At 36.8% G+C, this 27,011-nt stretch overlaps 1 protein-coding gene across 1 annotated transcript; it reads right to left on the minus strand.

Moving 5' to 3' along the window:
* Positions 1-508: 508 nt before the first annotated feature.
* Positions 509-27,007, minus strand: LOC116995219 (cullin-associated NEDD8-dissociated protein 1). The gene is made up of 15 exons (XM_033057672.2): positions 26,819-27,007; positions 22,479-22,622; positions 15,699-15,853; positions 13,818-13,941; positions 13,157-13,413; positions 12,968-13,073; positions 12,323-12,468; positions 10,969-11,261; positions 10,179-10,320; positions 8,042-9,535; positions 7,194-7,289; positions 5,346-5,515; positions 5,071-5,235; positions 4,741-4,848; positions 509-3,785 (listed from the first exon to the last, which is right to left on the minus strand). Exons 1-15 carry the CDS (start codon positions 26,884-26,886, stop codon positions 3,561-3,563), a joined length of 3,693 nt encoding a protein of 1,230 aa, XP_032913563.1. The 5' UTR covers positions 26,887-27,007; the 3' UTR covers positions 509-3,560.
* Between the last annotated feature and the right edge of the window lie 4 nt (positions 27,008-27,011).

Raw genomic sequence — 27,011 nt, forward strand, 5'->3', positions numbered from 1 at the left:
GAAACAAAATAATAAACTGACTAGTATTTTTCATTTTATCAGAGTTAATTTTAAGAACAGCAACAACAAAACAGACATTTTATCTGCAGTTTAGAGCAACAGGGAAATAAAACCCAGAGGCTGCAGGTTTAACTGTTTGATATTTGGCAGAAACAAGCATTATTTCAGTCAGAATGATCATAACTCACAAAATAAAAATAACACACACACACACATCCAAGGCCACATGTTACTTTGCTTTTAAAAGAGGAGTCAACAGAGGGGAAGTACCAGTAAATATGAGAACAGCTGCTAAATCCCTACTACTAAGTCCACCAGTGCAGGGTGAACTTGTTCTGAGCCTCATTATTGAGAACATCTGTTAAGGCAAATACAATAGGAGCAGATATGGGTTTTTAATTAATATCTTCAAGTTGATGAAATTTCAAAATGATCCTTCAGATGAAGGAAGCAATGCTGTTTACATGCCTATGTGCTGCTTTGTACACCTCATAAAAATACAACTGGAAGTAGTACAGCGCTCTTTATTTTGCCAACTGCTATATTAGATGCCATACTTTGAAGGAAAATCATATAAAAAATAAATTTACATGATTGAAGTGCAGTGTTCTTGAAGTACTTGTAGGTTTAAATTTATCATTTCAGAAAAAAACCCTCTTGTAAGGATGGCAAGTTCTTCCACTGAAAACCAGAGCATGAAGTATTTTTGAGATACAAAAATATTTTAACCCAAGAATCTACAATGCGAGGACTGGCCAACCATTTTTATATCACGCACAAGTCTGTTAATTGGTCTCAATTGTCTGTGTGCAAAGTGATGAAAAATACTAGAGTACTAATTTTACCAAATATCCTAAGAGCAGCCTTTCAGAATGCCGCTTTTGTTTTAGTGAGAGAAATCTTCTATTTCAGTTTCAAATATTTAGCATTTAAAAAACAGCTACAGGTATTCCTGACATCTTCTGTAAGAGAATTACATGAATGTAATTGATCTAAAGCCATAAACACACCAGATTTATAAATACTTGAATATACAGAGGGAAAACCAAATAAAACTTTCAATCTAGTGATCCAGTGAAAGTGAGTGGAATTTCAACACCTAACATTTTTTTAACACTAATAAGTTATCTCAATAATTATGGTGCAGTTACAATCTTTATGAGTTTGTCTTCCCACATCACCAGAATAACTGACTGCTACGTGGACAAAACCACACTCAGAATTTCTGCAATTTACAGGGAAGACTTGGTTTTTTTTATGTTCACACCTGCTTCGTCAGTGGTCAAAGTGAAGACTCCTCTTCTGCAAGAAAGCATTCACTAAGTAATAGAGCTCAACCCTCCTTTCTGTCCTAAGCTTGCTCCACTGTAATGCACTGTACAACAAAGTGAAGATGATCTGCCCCCACCACATCAGGTGTTTGTTATGGTAGCGCATAAGCACACACAGATCTCTCAACTACAAATACTCTGTTCACTTACCACTGTCACCTACTCCCTTTTCCTATTTTAGCCTCACAGTTGATGTTTATCATACCATTCTCACATCTAACTTTAGATCTATAAAATATTTTAATATACTCTGAAAACTTAATGCAAAAAGTTCAGATTAGTCTGACAACTAATTAGCACAACATTCTTAATTAGGAGGCCTGTATATTGCTGCAATTGAAGTAGATGAGTTATACAGTAAGATAGCATATACCTAATGCACACTGCTTTTTCTACTGCATGGTTTCTCTCTAGTCATCCCACTCCTTTTCATGACATTTAGATATGTTTTGTATGTTTAATCTCATTTATTTCTACTTCTAAAAGACAATTGTTACATTAGTATGAAGACTTTGGAGACAGAGAAAGCTACATTTTCAAAAATTTCTACAGCATTAGAATTGTTACTATTGAATGAGTTCATAGACTTCTTTGTTCAGGTCCTTCTAATAAAGTAAAATGTACCAGTATCTCCTCTGTTTTTCCCAAGCTGCAAGCATGTAAAGTGAAGATTTTGCCCCCAAGCCCCAATGCTCACAGGAAACTGTCTCTGAGGTTATAAAAATGAATGCTTTTTAAGTCTCGTAGCAGCTTATGCCACGTACCCACATAACAGGTTTCCAAAATATCAAACTAGCTAAAAAAATATCAGTTAACTAAAAAAATTCAAATTCATATCTGACTTGGAAAAAAAAACCCAAGACAACTAAGCAGTTGCATTAAACAAGTAATGAGGCAGTGGTTCTCCATCTTTTTGTTATTAAATTCCCAAATCCAGTTCATTGTGGGACTGACAGGTATCCACTTTGGGTCCATGTCTAAATTACCCAGTGTATCCACTGAAGAACGCCTTCTTCTGTTTGTTCTCTATCACTCTCCAGCCTTTTGGCCATTCCCTGTTTCCTGTTTTCTCACCAGAATACTGTATGACACTTGCAGCATTGCAGTCTACAGTGGTCTCATGTGCCAGAACAAAATTATGGTCTGGCAACACTTGTCTAGGTCAACACCATGTATTAGTGCCTTAACAAAAGCTGTCTGATGAAGAATAGGAGAGAGAATCCACTGAAGAAACTTCCTTCATACTTTTGTAACAAAAGCAAAGTTGAATCCTGAGTTCAGGAACCACTGAGCAGCTTGTTTTCTCTGCTCATTTTATCTCCACCTTCCTTCCAATCTTATGGTTTGTCCATCTCAATTGCAGTGGATTCAATCTTTGGAAATGAAAACCCATGAAAACTGCAGAAATTGTCATGTTTACTGTAAGAATATCTGCAGGGTCCTATTACTGGCATTTAAAAAGCTGGATTAAGATGACAAACCTTCATTCATCCCTTCCTGTATGAATGGCCTGTATATCAAAATACCTGAAAACTGCACTGATACAGTAGAACTTATTTTAACTTGCATTACGAATAAACTGCACATGCTGTTTTACAGACAATATATATTTGTAAACTTGTTCATGCAAAATTAGTGTGCACAACAGGGATATTGGTTTTCTAATCCCCACATCTGTAAAAATGACATTTATGTCTGCTCTTTTTGAACTGTGCCCAAACTCTCTTTTTTAATATAATAAATCTTACACATAATTCGTCTGCCAGCCAAACCAATTTATGAAGCTGAAACAAAAAAGAATAAAAAGTTATACAAAAAACATGGTGCACCTGGACACTTGATTCCCACCTCCCCCCCAACTTTTCTGTTTACAAGTAGAAAGAATGAATAAAAGAAAAAAAAAATCATGGTCACAAAATTTCGACATTTTAATCCTAAACATTACAGGGCAAATGGATGTTGGAATTCATTTCCATACACCATGAGTCAACTTTTTAATTCCCAAATGTGGCCAAATCCACTAAAACAAGAGTGGTTAAACTCTGGACTATGGAAATTTATTTCTGGAATAAATGCTAGAAAAGCAATTATGGGAAAAGCCAACTGTCTCCATAAAGGTAAATAAAGTGGAACAATGTGTAGATTAGATACTTTTTCTGTTTCTTACTCATAACCTGTCAATTCAGTGCATCATATGGTTCAACATAATGGTCCCCATTAGACAAACATCTAACTAGTGTCCATTGATTCCAAGTTAGTGGATGATGAATCTTTTTGGATACTTTCAAAGATGGCTGCCAGCTCAGGGTTAGAGCTTATCTGTGACTGAAATTCACTCATTAATGGACTCTTCTCTGCTTCTGGAATGGTCAGAAGTGCTGCTACAGCTCTCATTGCAGATCGTTTTAGTTCATCTTGCTTTTCAAACTCCTGTTTCACTGAGTTCGCCTTTACCTACGGAAAAAATTAAAACATGCTTGAAACTTTACTCAACCCTCCCTCTATACCAATCTTAAAAAATGTACCTTAAAAAAAACATATTTTCTCTCAAAATTATCAAAGTTCTTTAAAAAAAAAACAATCAAAAATACCCCCAAATTATCTTTTTAGGAGAATTTTTACCATCAGTTTACAAATAGACTGAAGGTTCAACACTGCAAGGTAAGCAGAAAAAAGTCATAAGCTGCCAAGTCAATCACTAAACCAAAGCAACTACAGCAGCCAACCTTTAGTTAGTAAGGTCAGTAAATTACTTTAAACTACTATTATCACAGTACTCCCAGCTTACAGAGAACAGAACTTTTTTAAGAAGTTGACCTTCATTAGAGTAATATAGTAGACTAGATTAATGAAAAAGTAAGGTAAATCAGGCAATAAATGCCTATCAGAGCATGCAGGTGAATCAAGACCAGAGCAGGAATGGAAAGGGACCAACTACAAAGATCCAGTAATCCTGTAATATAAATGAAGAGGTGGGATAAATGACAAGAAGTCTAACAAAACCAGGACCACTTTAGACTGCCTTCATCAGCCAAATATTTGCCTGAAACAACACCATCATAAGCCAGAAAAACTCTCAGTATTCCAGTTTCACTATTTATAATGAAGTGAGATTTACAAATTGCCCAAGTGGCATCTAAATTTTCAAGGAACAAAAGAAAAGGTATCAAAGAAACAGAGGATTTTTTAAAAGAAGCTTACAAATCTACCTCTCCACCTGTAACTTAAATAAATTTAACACTTGTACAAAGATCCATTAATTTCTCATCTAATTATCCTGCCTACCACAGCTTATCAACTATAACTCAGGAAACGCTGCTGCAGCAGTACAGAGGTATTCTTTCAACACAAGTTCATTTATATTTCTCTAAGAAAACATAAAATAATGAACTTAAAGAAGCTGAAATACCTTAGTTGTACATGTAGCACGCAGAGGTTCGACGAGCCTGTCCAGTCTCTGCAGCACCGCACTCGGACAAAGCGTAGACAGCCTCACCAACATTAAAAATGTCAGCATCTAGGGTGAAGAAAAAACCCAGTTCAACAATAGTTTTGCCTGGCACATATATGGAGATGTATTTCCACGATGCTGTGTAACCTTTTGAACAGTCACACTTTTAAGAAATGTAAATGTAGTGAAGTATTTAAGCATATGAATAATATTTTTACCATTTCAGTCTATTCACTGTTTGAAATACTTTGACAGAGTCACTGCACTCAGAGAAAAATGACAGCTAACCTTAATATCATAGTGATCCTTCAGACCATCTTCAACATGGTTTAAGAATTCAAATATATCTAGTCTATCCAAACAGCTATCCAATAGAGTATACATGCACTCAAAAGCTGCTTTCCTTATGTCCAACCCATCATCAACTGTATGCTTAAATGGTCCCATTTCCACCTGTCAGTGAAAAAGAAAAAAAAAAAGTTAAGTAATACACTTCTTCTAAAAAGTAATTACTTACACACTTCTACTTACATATTTAGCATTGTTTATCTCAGTTAACTTACCTCTCTGATTAATTCCTTTCTGACTTTTGTTTCATTGTAAAGATGAGGAAGCACAGTATCTAAGAGGTCCCTTATCAAAGATGGTTTATTGTGGGCAGCTGAATTAAATGTCACTAGGGCTACTCTCCTGACATTGAGATCTGGGTCCTCCAGAGTTTTCAGAAAATCACCTGCAATCACATACAGAAAGAAAGCAACGTATGAGGATATTTTTAATTTGCAACTTTAAAAATATCTTTGCTTAGTTTCAAAAATATGTACTTAGAGCAGGAGTTATTTTAATGTGAGAAACACCTGCTATTTCAGCATGATTACACAAATAAAGGATTATAATTATATGAGAAGTACTAATATAATTGATATATAGTATTTCATATAATGAAACAGTAGTAGAAGAAATACCACCAAAATAAATGGTCATCATAATGGCACATAAACTTTTTTTCTGAAGATATAGCACGTAAATTAATGAAAATTACAATTAACCTTTCATTTTCTCCATTTATTAAAATTCTCTCAAAATAAGCATTAGAAAACCAATTGCAATTTCTGCAGTTCAGGAATTTGAGAACACCTCTGAAGGAAACTATCGACTTTTAACCCTCAAATTGGCATATATTGAAAATGTCTAAACTACTGTAAAATAGGCCTACTCAGAATATATTAATGTAGTACCACCTCTCCCATCCCACCCTACCTTTGGGCATTTTTATATTAGATTTTTCTATACTTCTACAATATAGCCTTGTTAAAATACATGACTGCATGAATTTATCCTCAATGTTTGTAAAGTTGAACTAGTGACTTTTCCATGAGGAATGGACATTTTCTAAGGAGAAAACCATCAAGGTGTAAAAACATCCATCAAAAAGCTGGGTAACAAAACTCAAAACGACTGAGATTTTAAATGTACTATATACTGATAGCTTTTTGATTGAATAACCAATAAATATTTCCAGAAACCAAAGGGGCAAGGCAGATTCAGTGGGAGGGGAGAAAAACCTACAAGCATAATTTTTTAATATATTACTTTTAAAAAAAAGTTTAGCAATGAAAATAACACGCAGTAAACTGACTTCATTTCCCTATAAATAAAAACCTTGCTCTTCAAAAAACTTTATGCTTTAAAGGATAATTTTTTTCCCTCCTATTAGGTTAAGAAGCATAGATGATTTTTTACAGATCTTCAGACGTATAATTAATCAAGCATAAAACATTCACAACATACTAAAAAAATCCACAATACTTTGCTATACAAATGAGAAAAGAAAAAGAAAAAAAGCCACAGCATTACAGAAGTCTTTGTCATAATAATATTACACTAAAAGCTCTGATTAACTTATCCCTGTATAAAAATATACACAAATCCAAATGCTTTCAGACCACAAGCATTATAGAATCATAACAACCTCTATTTACAATTCAAAAGCTGGTAATACTTAGAATAATTCACACAAGCAGACATGTTTTAAGTGACTGAACGTCAAGTATTTCCAAGATCACACTTCTTGATAAATATAGCACATCTTACTACATCAAACTGATATAATTTGTCAAAAAGAGAGGAAAGGAAATCAGCTTTTAGGTCCCAACCTAAAAAACACTAGCTTCTTTATTACCCATCACAAAGCCAATACACAGAATTTTTACTGCTCAGAATTAAAATAAGTTAGTGTTAAAATAAATAATTGGTTACTATGGAAATAACTTGTAACTCTTCCAACAGTTATCACTAGCAGCTAATTCTAGTATCTTCAAAATATTTATTTCTGGTAACACAAAAAAAAAATTTAAATGTAATTCTCTTGCCTGAAAACACAGAAGCTGTCAGATAAGTAGAGTACTTACCTATGCAGTTCTTCAAGAGTGGGTCTATTGGCTGTGGATGATCGGAAATAGTGAACTTAACAGCAGTAACCACTGAACTTCGAGCATATGAGGACCCTAATACGAAACAAAAGTGTGAACATGCAAGATTAAAACAGAACAAAAGAATCTAAATCATGTTCAATGCCACTCATTCCACTTAGACTTCTACTACTCTTAAGAACAGCAAACAAGAAATGCTGTATACTACTATCAATGCAATATGTAACTCAAATCTATGGATAGGGGGAAAAATATCACAGCATTTTAATAAGCATGTAATGTCATCTCCTATAGAAAATTTGAGCAACAAGCCTATTAAAACAGATTATTTATGATCACACATGGGCCTACAAAAAAATTTTTCCCTTTACATCAGAAGCATGTGAAGAGAACACGTGAACACTGTTCTTGATTTGAGACTGATTCATGAATTATGCACAAAGATCCTTCCTAATTCTTAAAAACTTCAGAATCCTTATCTGAAAATTAGGAACACAGTAATTTACACCAAAGGGTCTAAATGCTCCAATTGATTTGTTAATTTGTCCCTTAGTTGCCCATGCTCTTTCCCCTTCAAGCTTATAGCTCTTTCTTAAACATAACATTGTTAACAGAAATAAAAAGCCTGAAGGCAGAAAACAAGTGATTCTTGTTGTGTATGACTTACAACTTCTAGTAAAAGCAGAAAACCTTAACCTTCCATTGTTGGGGGAGGGGAGCAAAACTTCAAGACACAACATTTAGACAAATAAATGAAAAACTAGATCAATTTAGTAACAGGTATCATAAAGCCATCTGCTCCAATACATACATGCATTACCCCTCACCTGATGCCAAGTACCCCTTGAGTCGTGGAAGCAGAGTCTCTGGGTCTATCAACGTAAGCTTGCCCAAGCATTCAGCAACAACATTCCTTGTACCCTCTTCTGCACATTCACAGTGTTTCAGGAGTAAGGCCCAGATGTTCTCAACATATGGTTTGAGACCAATCACGGACGCAGAGCTAATTATTTCTTTCAAGGAATGCAGAAGAAGATATTGCCTCTTGGGTTGACTGGTTATTTCTTGTAGGACAAATGGCAGATACTCAGGAAGATTGCCAACACTAATACTGCCTAAGGCATATGATGCCGCTGACTTGACTTCTTCACTGGGAGAAGAGAAAGCTTCCAGTATTACAGACTTCAGCTCGATTTGTCCACTTAAGTCAATGTGATGCCCAACTTCCCCAAGAGAAAGCAAAGCCAAAAGACGAATGGAATCTGTGGACCTGGAGTTCTTAACATCTTGAATGAACTGACCTACAACAGCCGGTCCTTCCTTAGGGCAGGCTCGAGTAAGGGCAGCAACACATTTGGCAATGGAATAGTAAGACTGCTTGTGAGTAAGTGCTGTGCTCTGTGAGTACACTGGACCCGTTAACATGCGCAGTAAATCCATATAGCCTAAATTATTTGTACCAGTCACAACCAAAGCTTGGAAAAATTCTAGCATGGCACTAAGTGCTCCACCCTGCAGTAAGGGTGATCTTACCAGCCCAATAAGTTCATTGAGAATGGAGCCACTAATCTTTGACAGGGAGGAAGGATATACTTTAGCCAGCGTTGTCAGAAAACTGATGGCCATCTGTGATACGTGCATATCACTTTCGCTAATCAGAGGTGGAAGCTCATCCAGGACTGCATCAATCATGGCAGCTGTCAAGCTGTCACTGTAATTCTTAATTAAAATATCTAGCGCAGAAAGAGTGCCCAGCTTCAAAGCTCGCTGGTTCTTTCTCAAAAAAGAGGCAAGAATAGGAACTCCTTCCCCAAGGATTGGTCTCAAATCTATCTTCAAAGGAGAACCAGCAATCAGTGTCATGGCCTTCACTGTAGTTAACCTAGTGATCTCATTCTTCAGTCTCTCCAGAAAAATCTGAAGTGTACTAGGCAGGTCTGAGCCTAGACTGTCACCAAGGCTACAAATGATTTGACCCATGCAAGATATTGCCCTTTCTTTCACCTCCTGATCAATGTCTGCAGCCTTTAATCTCTTGATTGTACAAGTAAACAAATCTTTGATGTAAGGAGTAGCATCAAAGGAAGTAGGCTGGTCTAAAGGTCGAATAACCTTCACAAGTTGTTGGGTAACCAAAAGTGCCTCTGATGTTATCTTGTAAAATGGGTCACCAACACAAGCTACAACTGGAGGTACCAATGCTTGAACATGAGGATGAAAGACTTGGGGAGAATGATTGCAGAGGATCACATACAAACAGGACAAAGCATCAATCTTCAGATTAGAAGAACTTGATTTGTCATTCAGTGAAAAAATTATTCCTGGAAAAAACCAAAAAATATATTTTTAGGGCAGATATTTATAGAGTCTGCTAGAACACTTCAAAATTTCCAAAGGAAGGCAGCTATATTGAATTCATGTCTTCTGGTTCCCCATCTTTCTGAACGCTTCCAAACTCCTTTCATCACTTTATTCAACCAATTAGCTTTTAAGCTTCCTCTGTCAAAAGACATGGGTCATTCAATTGGTTTATGAGATACTTTTCTCAATAATAAGGAAATTCTGAACCTTTAGCATTTCCAACCTTACTTTTTACTGTTACTTCAAATTTCAACATTTTAAGTTTTAAAAGCTAAACTACGGAAAATATATTTCTCTATTCAGATAGAAAAGAATGCAGTTTGACTTTGTAATTAAGAATCAAATTAACTTTTTTTTAATAAAGAAGAAAAAACATTCAATCTTCTTTTCAAGACTAATAGTAATATATGACTAAAATATTTATATGGATACACATAAATATGGATACACATAATAGCTGATTATTTTGCCATTTTCTTTCAACAAAAGCCGCGCTCCAAAGCTTTTGGAAAAAACACAGTCAGGACTTAAATATTTTGATGTTTCAGAACTCCCCATACCATTTATTAGTAAGTATTTAAGTTAATGCTGTGTTTCTCATACCTGGTACAAGCACAGGAACATGTTGTGTTAGGGCTCCAGGTAACACATTTACTAGCTCAGTCAGCATGTTAAAGCAGCACTGACGAGTCTTCACACTTTTCTCCTTCATCTGTTTGTGCAAGGCTTTAACTATGTTGGGAACCTGTAATCATCACATATCTGTTAACTGATTCAATAGCTGGCATTTCTTTCATTATTGATCACTGGGGGATATAAAGAAATATGTGTATCCTAACTGTCTGATTTTTCTACAGAACTAGAGACATTGCAGAAACACTGGAAAATAGATTCAAAATAACTGCTTTAAAAAAACAGTAATTTAGCTCTGAAAGGTGAGTTGCATTAATAAAACTGTAGAGAGCAACAAAGTCACATAAATAATTCACATAAAAGAAGTTTTTCAGCATTACCCTTTTTATTCTGCAAATAAAATGTGTTGCAGCAGATCAAGTTTTATCTTGACCATTAGTGCTTATGTCTGGATACAGAACACAAAAAGTAACTTTTGCTTTGGCAATCTGGCTGAATAACATGGGACATGCAACTTTTACAGATGAGTAAACAACTGAAATTAGATAAGCACATTTGTATGAGTCAATTTCAGTTTGTAAGACTGCTGCATTTTTTTGGGCCAGTTTACCCAGCTTGCTCTCTATGTTAGTACTACAGGAATAAACGCTAACCTGCACATGAAGAAAGCATGATAAAGCACATTGAATGAACTATCCTTATGAACAGGGTGCAATTTCAACATGTCTTCTCAAAGATAACAAACATTTTTACAAATAACCTGACTCTGAAGCATTGTCAAAGGTGTCTCTCCTTGTTCCATTGCATCAGGATCACAAAGCCAACTTTGCACAGGTCGAGTTTGTTTTAAAAGAGAAAGATATGCATGAAAAACATCTGCTTTAACATTCTCTTCACGTTCTTTGAATCTGGCTATTAAAGCAGGAGATACAGTTTTGTAGAATTCTGGAAGCATTTCGTGTCTTGTGCTAACCACAGCATCCAGACATTTAGCAGCTGCACGTCTCACTTTCCAGCTCATGTCATCATCATCACTATATTCATCATCACTCCCTTGAAAAAATAAATTATACATATGTTCAAGTCTAGACAAGCAAAGTACCAAGTTTTATTTTAAACAATTAAAAAGAACGTGCTTTTTAAACAATTAAAAAGTAGAGATCTTTGCATAAGACACACAAAGAAATAGTTTCAGAATTACATTAAAAATCATGCATATAAAAAGCCTTCCAAACAGCCTAACTTGCAATTCTCAGCCAATTTTTTCATGCTAGACTTCCACACATATTAATTTAAACTGCAACTAGGAAAAGGAGGTCCCCATCATATTTCCAACCTGACTACTGATTTAAAGCATATTCTTCTCTATTCATGACACGCAACAAAGCAATAGTGAATACTAGCTGATCAAGATTCAACCAATTATTTTGTCTCCTTTCTAGGGGTAAATGAACCCATACAGTGTCCCCAAAAAAATCAAAAAAGTGTAAAATAAGCAATTTAGATTTTTCAGGTGTTAAAGCAACAATTATGCAGCTCACTCCTTCCTTAAATAATGAGAATTTTATGCCCTCAGTTCAGACTACTTGTGTGTCAAGTTTTCCCAAAGCTTACATCTGGCAATGTTTGCCACCATATTAACAATAAAATACCTTATGCCTTTCAGTCTGAAACCCTTTTATCCTACCTAAAAATACTGAGTCAATTTCAATCTATTCTGATTTTATGCATTAGGTACCAATATATTACAGTGGAAAGTAGTGAGAAGCCTTTCCCAAGCTGTATATGTATTTTCAGGTCATTACCTGATGTTCTTACTTTAGTTATATCATGCCACATGCTTCTGCCTTTGTCCACCTTTCAAGTATTTTAAAATAATTGTCTTGTATTTTATGTTAACTCTTAGAATTTCTGATCTCCAGCAACAATATTCTATACTTTTATTCCAAGAAGTGAGTTCATTAGCCACGTTTAAAAGAGGTACAGAATTGGAATGAAAGTACACAAGTTATTCAAATGCTGGTACTCAGGAGTATTACTACCCATACCAATTTTCTCAGATGGGTGCAGGATCAAAAGCTCATGCTCTCCCCCAAACCAAAAAGACAACATACCTTGATCATCATCATCACCACCATCAGCATCCATAGCATTTTCATCTTCATCTTCATCATCATAATTGTAATTAGGATCGTAAGTAAGATATTTAAGACAAATGTTTATAATAGTAGATACATGAGGATAAACTTCTTTAGGACACCTGCATAATATAAAAATACAATCAATGTCAAATTAGTTCGAAGCACTAAAACAGTCCTAAAAGATTTCATGTTGCATACTGTACTTTGGGGAGAGTAGTTAAGACAACATCAGTGCATCCATCTGAACTACAGAAATTCGAAGGGAAGGTCAGAAAGGGCAATGCCACTTTGTAACAGGATCTGCTAGACTAGAATGTTGCAAAGGACTCAGATATGCCTTTGGATAGCAATTTTTTATCACCACTGTGAGACACAAATATTATTAGAATACTTCACACCTCTTGTTTGCCAAGTAGCAATGGCACAGTAGAGAGTTTGTAAAGTACAGACTTAACATACTACTTAAGAGTTGAGTTACAAGATAGAGTTGTAGGAACTGTTCCAGCTCAAAGTTTGCAAGAGTATTTTGTATGAAGGAGGCTGTCTCATGACAACTTACAACCAAATGACACACTATTATATCTTAAGAAAGCTGAAACAGTACCATGAATGACTTACCTCCTAACAAAAGATTCAAAGGCTTGAATGCAGTACTCTCGTAGTTCATCATCATCTACATTACAAAACTTTACAACCAAAGGAATTATTTTCTCAAGATATTCACCTGGTAGGAGGAAAAAAACCAGCTAAGTAATTATTCTCACTGAAAAACTTCAAAGTAAAAGATAATTTATATATTTTTCTTACCTATTCTATGACCTGCTTGCCTACTGATAGCAGCAATACACTGTATATAGGTCCTAGTTGTTGACATGGAATCATTTTTAGACAGCTCTGTCAACAGATGTTCAATGAGGTCAACAAAAACCATATTGCCACAACTCATAACCAGGTGACCAAGAGCAATGATGGTTCTTTTCCTCACAGCAAGTCTTGGGCTGGTCAGCTGGGGGAGCAGACAGGTCAGAATTGAAGGATGGAAGTTAACAAGCAGTCCTCCTTGCCTTAAAACAGACAAAACACAAACTCAAAACCAATTGAATCTAGATAACTTTGTTCATATACTGTAAAACAATCCTTTAAATATTCCCCAAAGATCACAAAGATTCCCATTAAAATTCAAGTTTTGGAACTTTTTAAAATGAGTTTAAAATATATCCTCAAAGCAATAAACATTGAAATAAGCTTAAAACTACAGTTCGCAGAAGATTAAATAATAATTGAGCTTTCACCCAATTATCTTCAATACAGTCACTTATCTTTTGCTAAATTAAGATTCATCTATATTTAATATTACCATATTATTTCATATGACTGAATAATTTAATTTTACCATTTGGAAAAAAGAAGTTCAGCTTTTAGGAGTATCTATGAGCATTCACCATCATACTAAAGGAGGGATGTTTACCTGCTCAGCATATCAGCCATGATATCCAGTGCCTCCAGCTGAACAGACACATCTTCCTGCTTGGCTATAGCACTAGTGAGTCGCCCTGTGATCTTTTTGCAAACATTAGCTGCTAATGCAGAACCTGAAAGTACAACAAAACCTCAGCATTTCCATCATTTAAAAAAAAACAAAAAAAACCCAGGTTTTAACACCAGAGATGATGTTTGTGACTATGGAAAGCAACCCAATCTATATAAGGAAGCTTTTTCCACCCAACAAAACAAAGCTTAAACAGCCGTCCTGTTTGCTAATGCCTGCATTAGAACTGAAATTTTCTGCATTAGAGTTGAAAAGACTATCTATGTATAAATGTACTGGGTTTCTTGTCCCACAAGACATACACAGCAGAAGAACACTGCTTTTGGAAGGGCAAGCAATGGAAAGTGAAAGCCACAACAAGTTCTAGAGCAATAAATGAAAGGACTACAGGTAAAAATTAAGGCATTAAACTATATAGTAAGAAAAAGCACAGAACTAGATAGAGCCAATTCTAACAGCAAAAAAAAAGTAAAACAAAAGAAGTTACTTTAAAAATAAGTACCTGAAAGACTACTGAAACATTTGAGAGAGGAGGGGGAATTTATATCCAAAGTATTTTAAAATACAAATAAAAATGTCTTTCTAACAATTTCATAGCTCCCCCTTCCTCCAATTGTCTAAAATTGTTTTAAGTAATTATGAGAAGGAACTCATGTCATGGTAACGACTGCCCAGTGGTTAGTACTCATCTTTACCTACATGAAATTCCTCTACTCATGTTCCACGAATTTCAATGTGAAATTAATACCATTCCAACCTATGGTAAATCTAGTTCACATATATTATGGCTCATTCTTAACTACAGCTAAAATGAAAATATAACAAGTGGACAGTCCAATGTGTTACCATGGAGGCTAAGAATAAGAGAGAACAATCTGTGTTTGAGTTGGGAGAAAGAAATAACATGTTTATATTGGGAATATTAATTACATTGATAGACTTTGCTACATTATTGTTTGAGCTTTAACCTCCACCCAAAAAATCTCCTTTTGTTTTGTGTAGGCAAACAAAAGAGTAAAATCTTAAAACAACTTACTTAAAATTAGTTATTTATATAAAGCTTATGCATCTCACTGCTGCTTGATAGGTGCAAGATTCACATGTCAATTTTCAAAAAGGATATTAAGAGATTTTTTTAAATTCAAGAGACCTCAGTCTCTAAAAATGTAATTTCCAAAGCCTTTTTAATCACCCTCTATTCTCATTCATATCCTATACTATGATATCTGAAAAGCACATATGTAAAAATGTTATGCTATTAACTGATGAGCTGTTCAACATCAGTGTCTCTTTTAGAGGAAAGACTGCCTTAATTTAAACCAGCAGGTAAGACTTTCACTAATTTAACAGGCAACTGTCAGAAACACAAGGTACTTCCCAAAACAGCGCCTAGGAAGTGAGACAAGAAATCAGATGGTTAAAGAAAAATACAGAAGTTGTAAATAATTTTAAAGTTTACTATAAACTAAAGACTAAGATGAGATTTAGCTATTACTACAGCCTAGATGCATTTATTATTAAAATAGAAGCTTTTTAATACTGAAGTTTATATTCTCCGAGCTTGTTTTCCACATTATTGCAATCCTTCAGTTCAAAAGAAAAAGTTCTTAAACTAGTAAAATTTGGCAATAGTCAGAGAAGGAGAAACTGAAAGATTTTTTGTGTCATGTTTTTACCTGAAGTGAAACTAGTTCCAATGCTAAATTAACTGAATCCTCTTCCCTAACCCCCCCAACTATTTAATTTTTTGAATTAGTAAATGATACAAGTATATAAAGTCTTTAGTACAAAATGCCTTACCACTGGAAGCTGGAGGAAGTTCTCCAATCACAGTTTTAAGACCAATGCTTGAAATGTCACGTAACTGTTCTTTATCTGAAAGCATGTTTGTACAGAGGGTATCTACAATGGTCTCCACTTGATACTCCTTCACTTTACTCACCAGAGGTCCCAGGCTGTATAAATAAGAATATTAAATTGGCAACAATATTATCTCAGTATTTTGAGTTCAAGGTTGGTTTTAGTAGCAACACAAAGCAGAATTTTAAAACTGAAAGCCTTCATCTGATTGGACTGATAACTTCCCTCTATAAATCTAGTAACAAAATACTCATTTATTGTATGTTTTTTTATTTGATGCTGGAAATTCATTTTGTATGGCTGTTCTGCTTCAGTCTCAAAACCAGAGCTCCTCTTACTTCTCAGTTCACAACAAGATTTGTAACAAAAATTAACGTAGCCAGAGCCATCAGTTTACATGCTTGACCATCAATGCCTGCATAATTCACAGACAAGTAAACAATATTCTTAATTACTGCATCTTTATTCTATATAACACTGGATTCAGTCTTGGCTCTGTGGAATAAGACAAACCCAAAATACATCTTCCATCCCCAAACCTGTTGTATGTACCCATTTTTTCCATGTCCAAGAATTCACAGGGACAAGACCTAATTATTATAAAAAATTCCCAGCAGAAGCAAAAGGCAGAAATCAAGACATGCAAACAGGAGGAGGACAAGAACAAACAAGCTCCTGCACTGAAGCACTATGTGCAACTTACTGCATGACAGTAACCAGAGTAAGATTCAAAGTTTTGTCATCAGTGGTCTGTCACCACGTTAGGCAAACCTGGAGCTTCTCTTTCAATGGCCATGCTCACAACACCTTAACTCCCATGAATCAGAATAGCATTTCCACTTGAGGCACAACACTTAGATTAACACCCAGGAATATGCAATTCCCAAGGAAATCACATCCAGCACTTTCCATGCCTTCCTTCACAAACCATAACCTGGCTTGGTTTCTTTCTCACCTTACCTGCCCTACTCATGTGGTAAAACCTGCTGGAAATACCTGGGGGGTGGGAGGGAGGGAAGGGGAAGAGGCAGCAAAGGCAAAACATATTTGCCAAAACCAGGCACTGAAGTATCACTTACAACTAATTCAGTTTTGTTAATGCAAAGAACTTTGAATGTGACTAATCTGACATTAGTCAAACTAGGGCACAGACATCTGAAACTGATGCTTTATGATCCCAGCAATGCCACAAATTCAGAAATACTGAAACCTACTCAATTTGCAGAGTATTTAATGGCAATTTACAGATAAGGTACAGCATACAGATAATCTCAAGGGAACTGTTAGTTCAGACACTAACTGGTATCTGATCAAAGGTATAGAAAAAAACCCTTTAAGCGCACAGAAATGGAGATGCAATGGATGGTGTCTCACCTGCTTCAGCAGATCCTGCAAAAATGAACAGCTCTGAGAGAACCCCCTTCCTAAAAAGCAGTCAGACCTCATGCCCTAACCTGACACTGCCCTTTAATTTAGGGAAAGAGTACTGTATAGGATTCTTTAGATTCAATTAAACTATCTCTACAGACACTAAATCCCTGAGAGTAGAGAGGGGTTTAGAGGACCACACCCACAATCTATTCTGGTAATTTTACTGCTACAATTATGTTAAATTAATAATGCATTATTAAAATAATTTCTGAACATTAATACTGGTAAAGACTTTTTGCCTCTAACTGAAAAACTCTGATATATCTGTACACAAACAGCTCCAAACAGACTATTACTAATTATTATCACTAAAAACACACATACATCTAGCCATCCCTGTGATCAGTTGAAACATTTTCTCCAGTTGCTGAAAAAGCTCACAACTTTCTTCACAACTTGATATGACTCTTGAGTCAAGCTTTCCCTTCACCGTGATTCATTGACACATCTATGTATAGAGTTTCCCTTCAAATACACACCACTGCCAGACAGTGGCTACTCACTGCACTGTTGTACCTATCTACTCTTGGTGCATAGTAAATTGTTTTGCAAGCAACACAAGCACAAATCATCCTGAACAGAAACCTATAGAATTCCAAGGTACAATGACTCTATAGTAGTCCAGAGAAATTAAATTCCCTGTGCGTCTCAGTCAAGAGACTACAGCATACAAGGTTAAAATCCCCATGTTTTAAACTTGAACTATCAAACAACAATTGAATTATGATTCTTTCTGATATTTTTCACATGCAACCTATGAGTAATTAAAATAATCACAGCAAAGGTCAGTCAATCAGATTCATCTCAGTTAAGCATCAGAAACACTTTTTTGCTTTTTTGTTTTAAAGGTGACCAAACTACTGGAATGATATTCACACACACTATAAATTACAGTTTCCAGAAAGTATTAAGCCATATTTTACCTGAATCAGCATCTTCAGTCCTATTTATTCAACCTATTAGTTCAGCAAAGCAGACTTAACTATTCTGAAGTAAATTTTACAAAATATTACCTCAAACTTTTGTGGCCTTCAAATTCAGTAAGTATCACTTATAGACCTTATTATTAGTCTCAGATTACAAACCAATCCTATTAGAAATTGAAAATAAACTATAACCATCTTGTATCAAATCAGTTCTTACTACAAAGCGTTCGCATGCTTGAAGGCCATTTTGGACAGTTTTAAGTGCTCTTCAATCTTTTCCCTTTCACTAGCCAATAATTTGTTGCCAGGTTCTCTCAAAGTAAAAAGCTCATTCAGCTGCCTATGGAAATGACAGCAACACACAGTCTCCTTTAAGTTACACACATTTGGAAATAAAGGTGTTCACAGAATGGCTCCATATTAGGCAGCTGGACACCAACATATAATCAATTTTAATCTCCAACTAGCATATTTTAACAGCTATGGAATAAGCACATTTATTTACAAGGAAGAACTAAAATTCACCAATTTAAAAAAACCCAAAACATTATTCAAATCACTAGTACAGCATGATGTGCAGTAGTGTATTACCAAAGCACAGAAAACGCTTTGAAGCTGCTGAACTGGATCAGCCACACAGCAGCCAATACATGCATCATCCTGCTCACACTAATGACTCAGACTCACAGCGTCAGCCAGAGCTCCCTACAGTGAACTACTGCCCAGAGAATTCACTCTGATAAACGCAGAGAAACTACAGTACCACAAGTGAGGAATCACTGAAAGTGCTTACTTTAATCCCACCTTTTTTTTCCACCATAGATAGATTTGGTTATGTTTGGCTTGTTACTGGTTTCAGGAAACATTTCACAGTGTGACCAAGAAAAATTCCTATGTGTAGGTTTAAATGGCAGAATATCAAAGTGTTCAAAATGAGAAACTTTTCATCCTTAAACTGCAACACTGAACACATGAAACAATTAATGTGCAATTTGGGCCAACAGAGCATTACCAAGATTATCAGCAATGAGAAACAAGCAATACCAACACAATACCTAAGCCTACACAAACCACACTGCTTGACTATGCCGGACACACATCATCTCAATAAAGTCACAGGCAGTGTAACTACCACTGCCATAAGGCGCTCAGAATACCATGCCAGACTACACTTACAGCTGTCAACTACGGATATGCTGTAAGAATAGCATTTTCCACACTGGCTGACAGTAGAACAACCTATCAGGTAAAACAAATTATTCCTTCAAAAAAATGGAGACAACAAAAACACATTTAATATTTTGCATGCAATTAACAAAAACAAGGTAAATAACCTGCTGTTACTGACACAGGTTTCATCTACTTCCTGCAGTAAGAAGCTTAACAAATAAAACTCAGTTTCCTTTTTGTAGGGTCAAAGATTAGAGTAGGCCAATTTTTACTTCAGGAGTACTAATGCTGCTCATTAATTTTTATTTTAATTTAGAAATGAATTGGACAATCATCTTGCAAGGTAGCTACCCAAATACCCACGAACCCAAAAAATGACTTCTGCTTTGCTTTTACATGGTTTATCCTACCCTAAACCAGCATAATGTAACTGAAAGGAGCAAGAACAAAATCACCAGTGTGCTTTGTGGAGAAAGTAAGAAAAAAATTCATTGACATTTTAACCAACAGAGCTCTTCTTACTCAAGTGCAAAAGCAAGCAGCGGTTAAGGCAAAACCAGGAACACTGCTCACTTGTTGCTACACTTGCCTAAAAATAAATACTGCTTTATGGTTGCTCCAGATTGTTTCAAATCTGCTGTGTTCAGTGACCTCGAGAATCAAATCTTCAAAGAGAGACTCTTACGCAAGAGTTTTATTCAGAGCATTTCCACTGATCTACCTGTACAGAAAGTTTACCTACAAACTGTAACACTTTACTCTCTTCCTCAAGGAAAAATCTATCTCAAGCACAGATTGAAAAGTACATTGGGTTGTTTTAAATCCTCTTCCTATTTAGAGAGAATAAATTGATACTTTAATGGGTCATCAAGGGTCTGATGAAAATTACTGCTGGTAGTCTCTAAAGTTTACCACAGCATTTAAATCAAGAGAGATCTAAACACAGTCTATACTTTCCTCAGCTGGAAGTGTCAAGAAATCCTTAACAGAAATACACCAGAGCCCAGAATATTAAAAATTTTTAAAAAGCACGAAAAATATGCTGTCTGAAGTCACCTTCCCAGCGAATCAGACTTACACCCAGTGTTTTAGTAGATGGAAGACTTCAGATCAACTTGAACTGTCTTAAAAAACCTACAGTTTAATATTGTTCAGCCTCTCCTGTCCTTCACTCCATCAATGTTTCTACCAACAGCTGAACTGCAGGACGAAAGCACTAAGCCAGAAGAAAACTAATTCCCTAAACCAATCTGTAACAAAACCAGATAAGAAGCAGCGTGAGAAAAGGAACAAGGAGTACAAGAACAGCAAACAGGAAGCAGCAGCAGCATTAGGCTTAAAACTGTCATGAACTATATTGTGAGTACAAGCTGCTTTAAGAAGAGAATAGTCTAAAAGAGTGGTGGGGGTTTCTTTGTTTTCAAAGCATAGCTGCAAGTGATTTGGACACAAACAAAAACCAAAACCGAAAAAACACAACTTGACGTGTTTCAGAATGTGCACATATCCACCTTCTACACAAATGTTCACAATTCACCTAGAAACTTTTCCATTTTGTTTCTTGTGCCATTAAAGTAAATTTAACACGGTTCCTTAACATTATTTGGATTTCTTAAAAGCACTCCAAACTTGTAAGAGATTCAGTCACATTAGTTAAATCCAAGAGTTTTACCAATATAACAAAGTAAACTTAAAAACTGAAGAACTGTTAATAAGAACAGGATGGACACGCACACACAGGAAGTCATCTATTTTCTCATTCTCTTCCCTTTGCGAACTTTCTTTAATGTTTTAGTAAGCACTAATTGTACTTTAGATCCTAAGTTCTAACACTGCCATTGAAGATCGTGATATATGTGTCTACATGCACTAATCTAAACTTCAGGACAACTTCAGGATGTACACTAAAAATGAGAATTGCATGTATGCTAAAATATAACTTTTCCACAAAATGCTATCGCACACAAAGACAATTCTAAGTCTGAGCCAAATTTCACAACAACATGCTCTTCTGATTGAGTACAAGCAATATGTTTCAAAGCCATGAAACCATAAGGAACTCAAAGTTTGAATTAAAAAGAAACACAGTATTTTGTGCTGTTATGAAAAGGAGGTAAGACACATTTTAACAACACTGCATCTCTGGTGACAGTAGTGAAAAAGTAATGACAATTATAGCGCAAATATACCTAATATCGCTAATATGTGAAACTTGACATTCCAACACTTCAGAAGCTGAAGCAAGCACTACTTCTAAGTACATAAGCAGACGTACACACAGGCTTTTTCTGCTTTGCTAGTCTGACAGGGCAAACTACAAAGAATAACGAGCTAAAACAAACTTGGCTAGTCACAATGTGAAACTTCTCAAGCTCTTATGTACCACATTTACTTCAATTCATGGAGTATAAGTAGTGTATACGGAGTATTAAAAAAAACCCTGAGCTCACAAACATTCTCACTATATGCCTCTTAAGAAAAGCCCTCTTTAAAGCACACAAAAAGTCAGAATGGTTGAGAACAAAAAGTCATAAGAAATGTAGCACCTCTTCAAAGGGTGCTCTGGAAAAGTCACATCATGTGTAAAGATCAATAAAGTGAGGAAGAGAGGGCAATGAAGCAACAGAAGTCTCTGAAACACAAGTAAACTGCACCCTGATCCCATAAAACATTTACAGTTCCTGTAAAGCTTGTAAAACCATTAACACAGTATTCTGCATGTTAGTGAAGAGGTAAGTTCCCCATTTGATAACTGAGGCCATTCTCTTTACCATTTCATGTTTTCATCTCTGCTTGAAAACAACTCCAACACTACAATTCTTCCCCTGCACATCATCTAAGGTCTCACCATCAAGTATCCATGTGGCAACTACCAATGAATAATAAGCTTTTTCTACCTATTTATGAATAAAGAATTATCACCAAAGAACAAGTGCATCACTCAAATACTTTCAGCAAGGACTGGATGTGCTATTTGGTGCCTGAAACCCCAAATATTAATTCCCAGTGTCAACAAAACATAGTGTTTTACATTACAACAATTAAGGCAGGTAGTCTACAAGAACAATGCTTCCTTTGTGGACATCAATTTCAAAAATAATTTTGTATAGCAGTGGTCATTTGAGTTTTCAAAACAGCTTTACATTGCTCAGTCATTATACAATTCTTTACACCATAGAAAAACAATACCTACCATTTGACAGCTAAATTTTGCACCTCACCATTTTTATCTTCCAGTAATTTCAAAATCATCTTCACCACCTTTCTTTCACTGTCATCATCCAGCTTGATAGAATCTTTCTGTAGTTCTGTCATCAAGTCATTAGTAGCCATAAACCTGATAAAAGATGTGAGATAATTATTGCAAAAGGGATATGGGTTTTTCACAGTGCTCAGTTTTCATAATTTGTTATCAAACAAACCACATTTCACATAGAAATATAGTTGTCTGTTTTGTGGTGCAAGTAGCATTTATAAAACAGAAAGGAAGAAAAACTGTATTTGAAAATAACAATAACTTTGAGTTAGATCATCTTTCTCTTATGAGAACAGCAACATATTTTACTTCCAACATCTACATTACATTCCACATGATCTCCACAAAGAAAAACTGACACTATCACAGATTTTAAATAGTCCTTTCATAAGCTATGTTGATGTTGCAAATACCAAGTATTTTTAACTTTGTAAAAAAAAATTTATCTCTGCTCTGAGTTTATTTTAAAACAAGTTTCAAGCAATAAGAAAACTAGTTTCTGAAACATCCTACCATAAAATTCACAAAAGGCAAACTTTAATTAAGGAAAGGAGAAATAATAGCTAAGTTTATGTTCCATGTGGTTTTCATTTTCTTGCCTTGTACAAACTAGCTTGTTTACAGCTCAGAAAACAGCTGATCACATTTATCCAGCCTACAATACAGGGTGCCACAGTAAAGAACAAAATTAATTTTTGAGAGATCAAGTAAATAAAATAATCTTTCATATCAATTAATTTACTATTTAATAACAGTCATATCCACCAACAGAACATACTGAAAAATTAGTTTCCAAAAATATTGCCTTTATGCCTTCTGTTTCTTTCCTCTCTGAAGTCTGTTTCACAATCCAATTTTCTTTTGTAAGTGTTCCCTCTTCTCAGAGGCAGCAATACATGTATTACTCAATTACAAATCCCATGGGCTTCAGTACCGACAACAATCCCATTCAAAACTCCAAACAAGGGTTTGCAGTTAAACGGTTATGGGTGACATTTGGACTTCAGGCACATCAGCCTCAAGCAGACATCACTTTGCTCAGGTCATGCTTAGAAGGTTATCTCTGCAGCTTGACATGCCAGATACCACTTTTTACTGAAAACCAAAGCCAAGACTCTGCATAATCTTAATATGCATCACAAATGCCAGATGCCTAACCTCACATAATGGACCTCAACTTGTCCTAGCTTTTAATAATTCCAGTCTGATGGTCTCAAGGTGTTTCTAAGATAAGACCTCATCCCTTTTTCACTCACTCCAACAGTCCCACTGAAGCAAGCCTGCAGTCTGACAGGAACCAGATGTGCACAAAAACAGGCTGTGGATGCAAAGCATCAGCTTTTAAGCACTGCAATGAGAAAGGCTACTTGGTAAGTAAAGGTAACAGACAGGACCTAATTTAAGGATATACGTTAAATCACACAGTACAAGAACGCTAAAAAACTGTCTCCAGGTTACTGCTGTATTTACCTCCTTTTCTTAAAAACTGAATACCATCCTCTCACTTCCTTGGTCAATAGCTGAAATTTCCTAGCCCTAGAAATTCATTCCACTCATCACCTACTCGTCAGTTCCTAAGTAGAGCATGCACATCCTCAGTGCACCAGCAGCTTCTGCACTCAAGTACAACAGAGTTCTTCTGGTAGACTCCTCCACTGAAACATGCAAATCAATCCTAACACCACCACCCTGTACTCAGAGCAGTCATTCTCCTACTGCAGTGAGGACAATCTTCCCACAGCCAGACTGTAAACTGCCACCTTACCTGACTGCCCATTTTAGAACTTAAGCCCAAATTTCCACGTGGACAACACAACTGCAAGTACGTACATCTCCCATGAAGAACATGTTCCAGCTCTGCATCAGACAGGTCAGTTTATCCAAAAAAAGGAGGATTACATTTTACAGTGGACTGCTTAATTGAATGGTAGTTTTACACTTTGCTCTGTGATAGCAACAAGATAACTACATTGTCCCCATTCAAACAGACATGATCTAAGAAAAAATGCACTTAAAATTACTACAGCTAAATACTATTTTATCCATTATGCAAATACACAGTACACATAAAGTTTCACAAAATGCTGCTTCATAACAGCCAGTTAGTAAAGGTCTATCATCACTCTTTTTATGGTGTAAAGTTAGATTTTAATCTATGTTAAGAAATTTCTTGTAACATTCAATAATTTCAAAGTTGTTCAAAGCTACTAGAACAGATAATTTCTGAAGTGTGTTCTACTAAATGAACTATATAAGAAGCTACACACAGATGGGAGATGGAAAGTGTTTGCTACAATTGCACTGGACAGGTATAATCTACCCCTTATATACAGAAAGTTTTTAACTCATAAAAATCACTATTTATCACAAATCCACTGGAACTTACTGTAAGTCATCCTCCTCGTAAGTACAAAATGGAAATTTCACTTAATCATAGAAACAAATTAGCATGAAAAGAGTAAAAAGTCTTGTAATATTTAGAGGTAAAGATGTTTCAGTCTAGTTTCAGAATTATTTAAAGAAATAGCGCAATTTTAGTTTGTCTCTTTTTAGACTAATCAGTTGGTTTTTTTAATTTCTGAAATTTCTAGCCAGAACTCTACAGGTAATATAATGCTACTAAAATTTGAAAGAAATTGGCATTAAAAGTCCCGTATCAAATTTGCGTCCAGCGCTAAAACACTTTGTCAAAACCTTGTAAGATGATTCAAAAGCTAACTCTATGTAATCATCACCTGTTTTCACTTAGATTTTAATATATTAAGAAGGGACTTGTTTGGATGTCATCTACATTAATCATAAACTAAGCACTGTGATGCTGCAGCAAAGCAACAAAACACAAGTGCATTTTATGCCTTTTCCCTGTCTGTATTGATATACTCTCATTGACAACAAACTTGAATTTCTGGTTGCCCTCAATACCAAAACAATGTAATTCTTTTTAACCTAATGCTCTGCTAGAGGTACTGTGTAAATGTATTATCTCTGCTGTTTTTTAACTGTTTACTTGTATTATTTTATTTTTTGATATTTTGCATTTTATCTGCTATTAATTTATTACACAGCAAAGAAATGATCTGATGAAAAGTAGTGCTTCTGACAGATCCTGAACTCAAAATTAAATTCCAGTCTTGTGCCCATAAGAATTAACTGGATTTCTCTCTGTGGATGCAAGGGACAGTACCAAACTACATGAGGAGCATGATTCCCCACTGTCTAAAAGATGCAGCACCCGCAAGGATCTGAGCTTAGGGTCACAGAAGCAAAGAATGGTCTGGGTTAAAGGGAGCTCTGCGGATCATCCAGTCCAACCTCCCTGCCAAGGCAGGGTCACCCAGAGCAGGTGACACAGGAACATGTCCAGGTGGGGTCTGAATGTCTCCAGAGAGGGAGACCCCATGACTCCCCTGGGCAGCCTGTTCCACTGCTCTGCCACCTTCAGTGTAACAAAGTTCTTCCTCATGTTGAGGTGAAACTCATTGTGGTTTAGCTTATGGCCATTCCTCTAAGTTCTGTCACTGGGCCGCACTGAAAAGAGTCTGGCACCATCCCCTTGGCACACACCTTTAAAATAACTATATGTATTAATGAGGTCCCCTGTGTTCTCTAGACTAAATACACCCCAGCTTCCTCAGTCTTCAGTCTCTCTTTATAAGAGGGATGCTCCAGGCCCTTTATCATCGTGGCCCTCCACTGCACCCTCTTGAGTCTGCCGTGCTGGCACTCCCTTCCAGCTTCTATTCGCAGAATCATAGGATCCATGTTTTTTGATGCTGGGAAGAGATGAGGGAGGTCACCTCACCCGACCTCTGCTGCTCAAGGCAGGGTCAGTGACAGCTGGTTGCTCAGGGCTTCGTCCCTTCGGCTTCTGAGCATCTGCGGGGTCATGAATTCAGACCTCCACCCTCGCCTGTCCCCACGCGAGTCAGCAAACCCGGCGGCCGCTCGGCTCCTCCCGGCTGCCGGAGATCTCTGCCCACCATGCGTGGAGGCCGCAGCGGTGCCCTCACCGCCGCGCCCTGTCCTTCACGGGCACCGAGGAGCAGGGCTACCCCCACGGGAACTTTCTTCCCGGGGCAGCAGCAGCAGATTCGCGCCCAGCCCCGCAGCGGCGGCGCGGACGGCCCGGGCCCGCGGCACCGGCCTGGCCGCCGGGCACCTGCCCCCGCCCGGGCCGCCGCGGCACCAGGCCCGGGGGCGCGCAGGCGGCCGCAGGGGCAGCGTGGGCGCGGGGCCGGCGGAGGGCGCGGAGGGGGGGCGGCGGTGGCGGATCCTACCTGAAGTCCTTGTCGCTGGATGTCATTTTCTCGAGCAGGTTGGAGATGTGGTACGAGGCGCTCGCCATGTTGACGGACCCGGCCGGGGCGCGGGGGGGAGGGAAAGGAGGAGAGCAGAAGGCGGCGGCGTCTTCCCGACCTCGCCGGCTCCACTTCGCCCGCGGCTGCAGGGGCCGGGCCGGGCCGGGCCGGG

Source organism: Catharus ustulatus, chromosome 4, assembly GCF_009819885.2.
Source record: "Catharus ustulatus isolate bCatUst1 chromosome 4, bCatUst1.pri.v2, whole genome shotgun sequence".
NCBI lineage: Eukaryota > Metazoa > Chordata > Aves > Passeriformes > Turdidae > Catharus > Catharus ustulatus.

Coding starts and splice junctions, on each gene's coding strand:
- LOC116995219 (XM_033057672.2), bottom strand. CDS start 26,886: ATGGCGAGCGCCTCGTACCACATCTCCAACCTGCTCGAGAAAATGACA. Junction 22,623..26,818: donor TCCAGCGACAAGGACTTCAG/GTAGGATCCGCC, acceptor ATCTTTTATCAG/GTTTATGGCTACTAATGACT. Junction 12,469..12,967: donor TTTGAATCTTTTGTTAGGAG/GTAAGTCATTCA, acceptor TATATTATGCAG/GTGTCCTAAAGAAGTTTATC.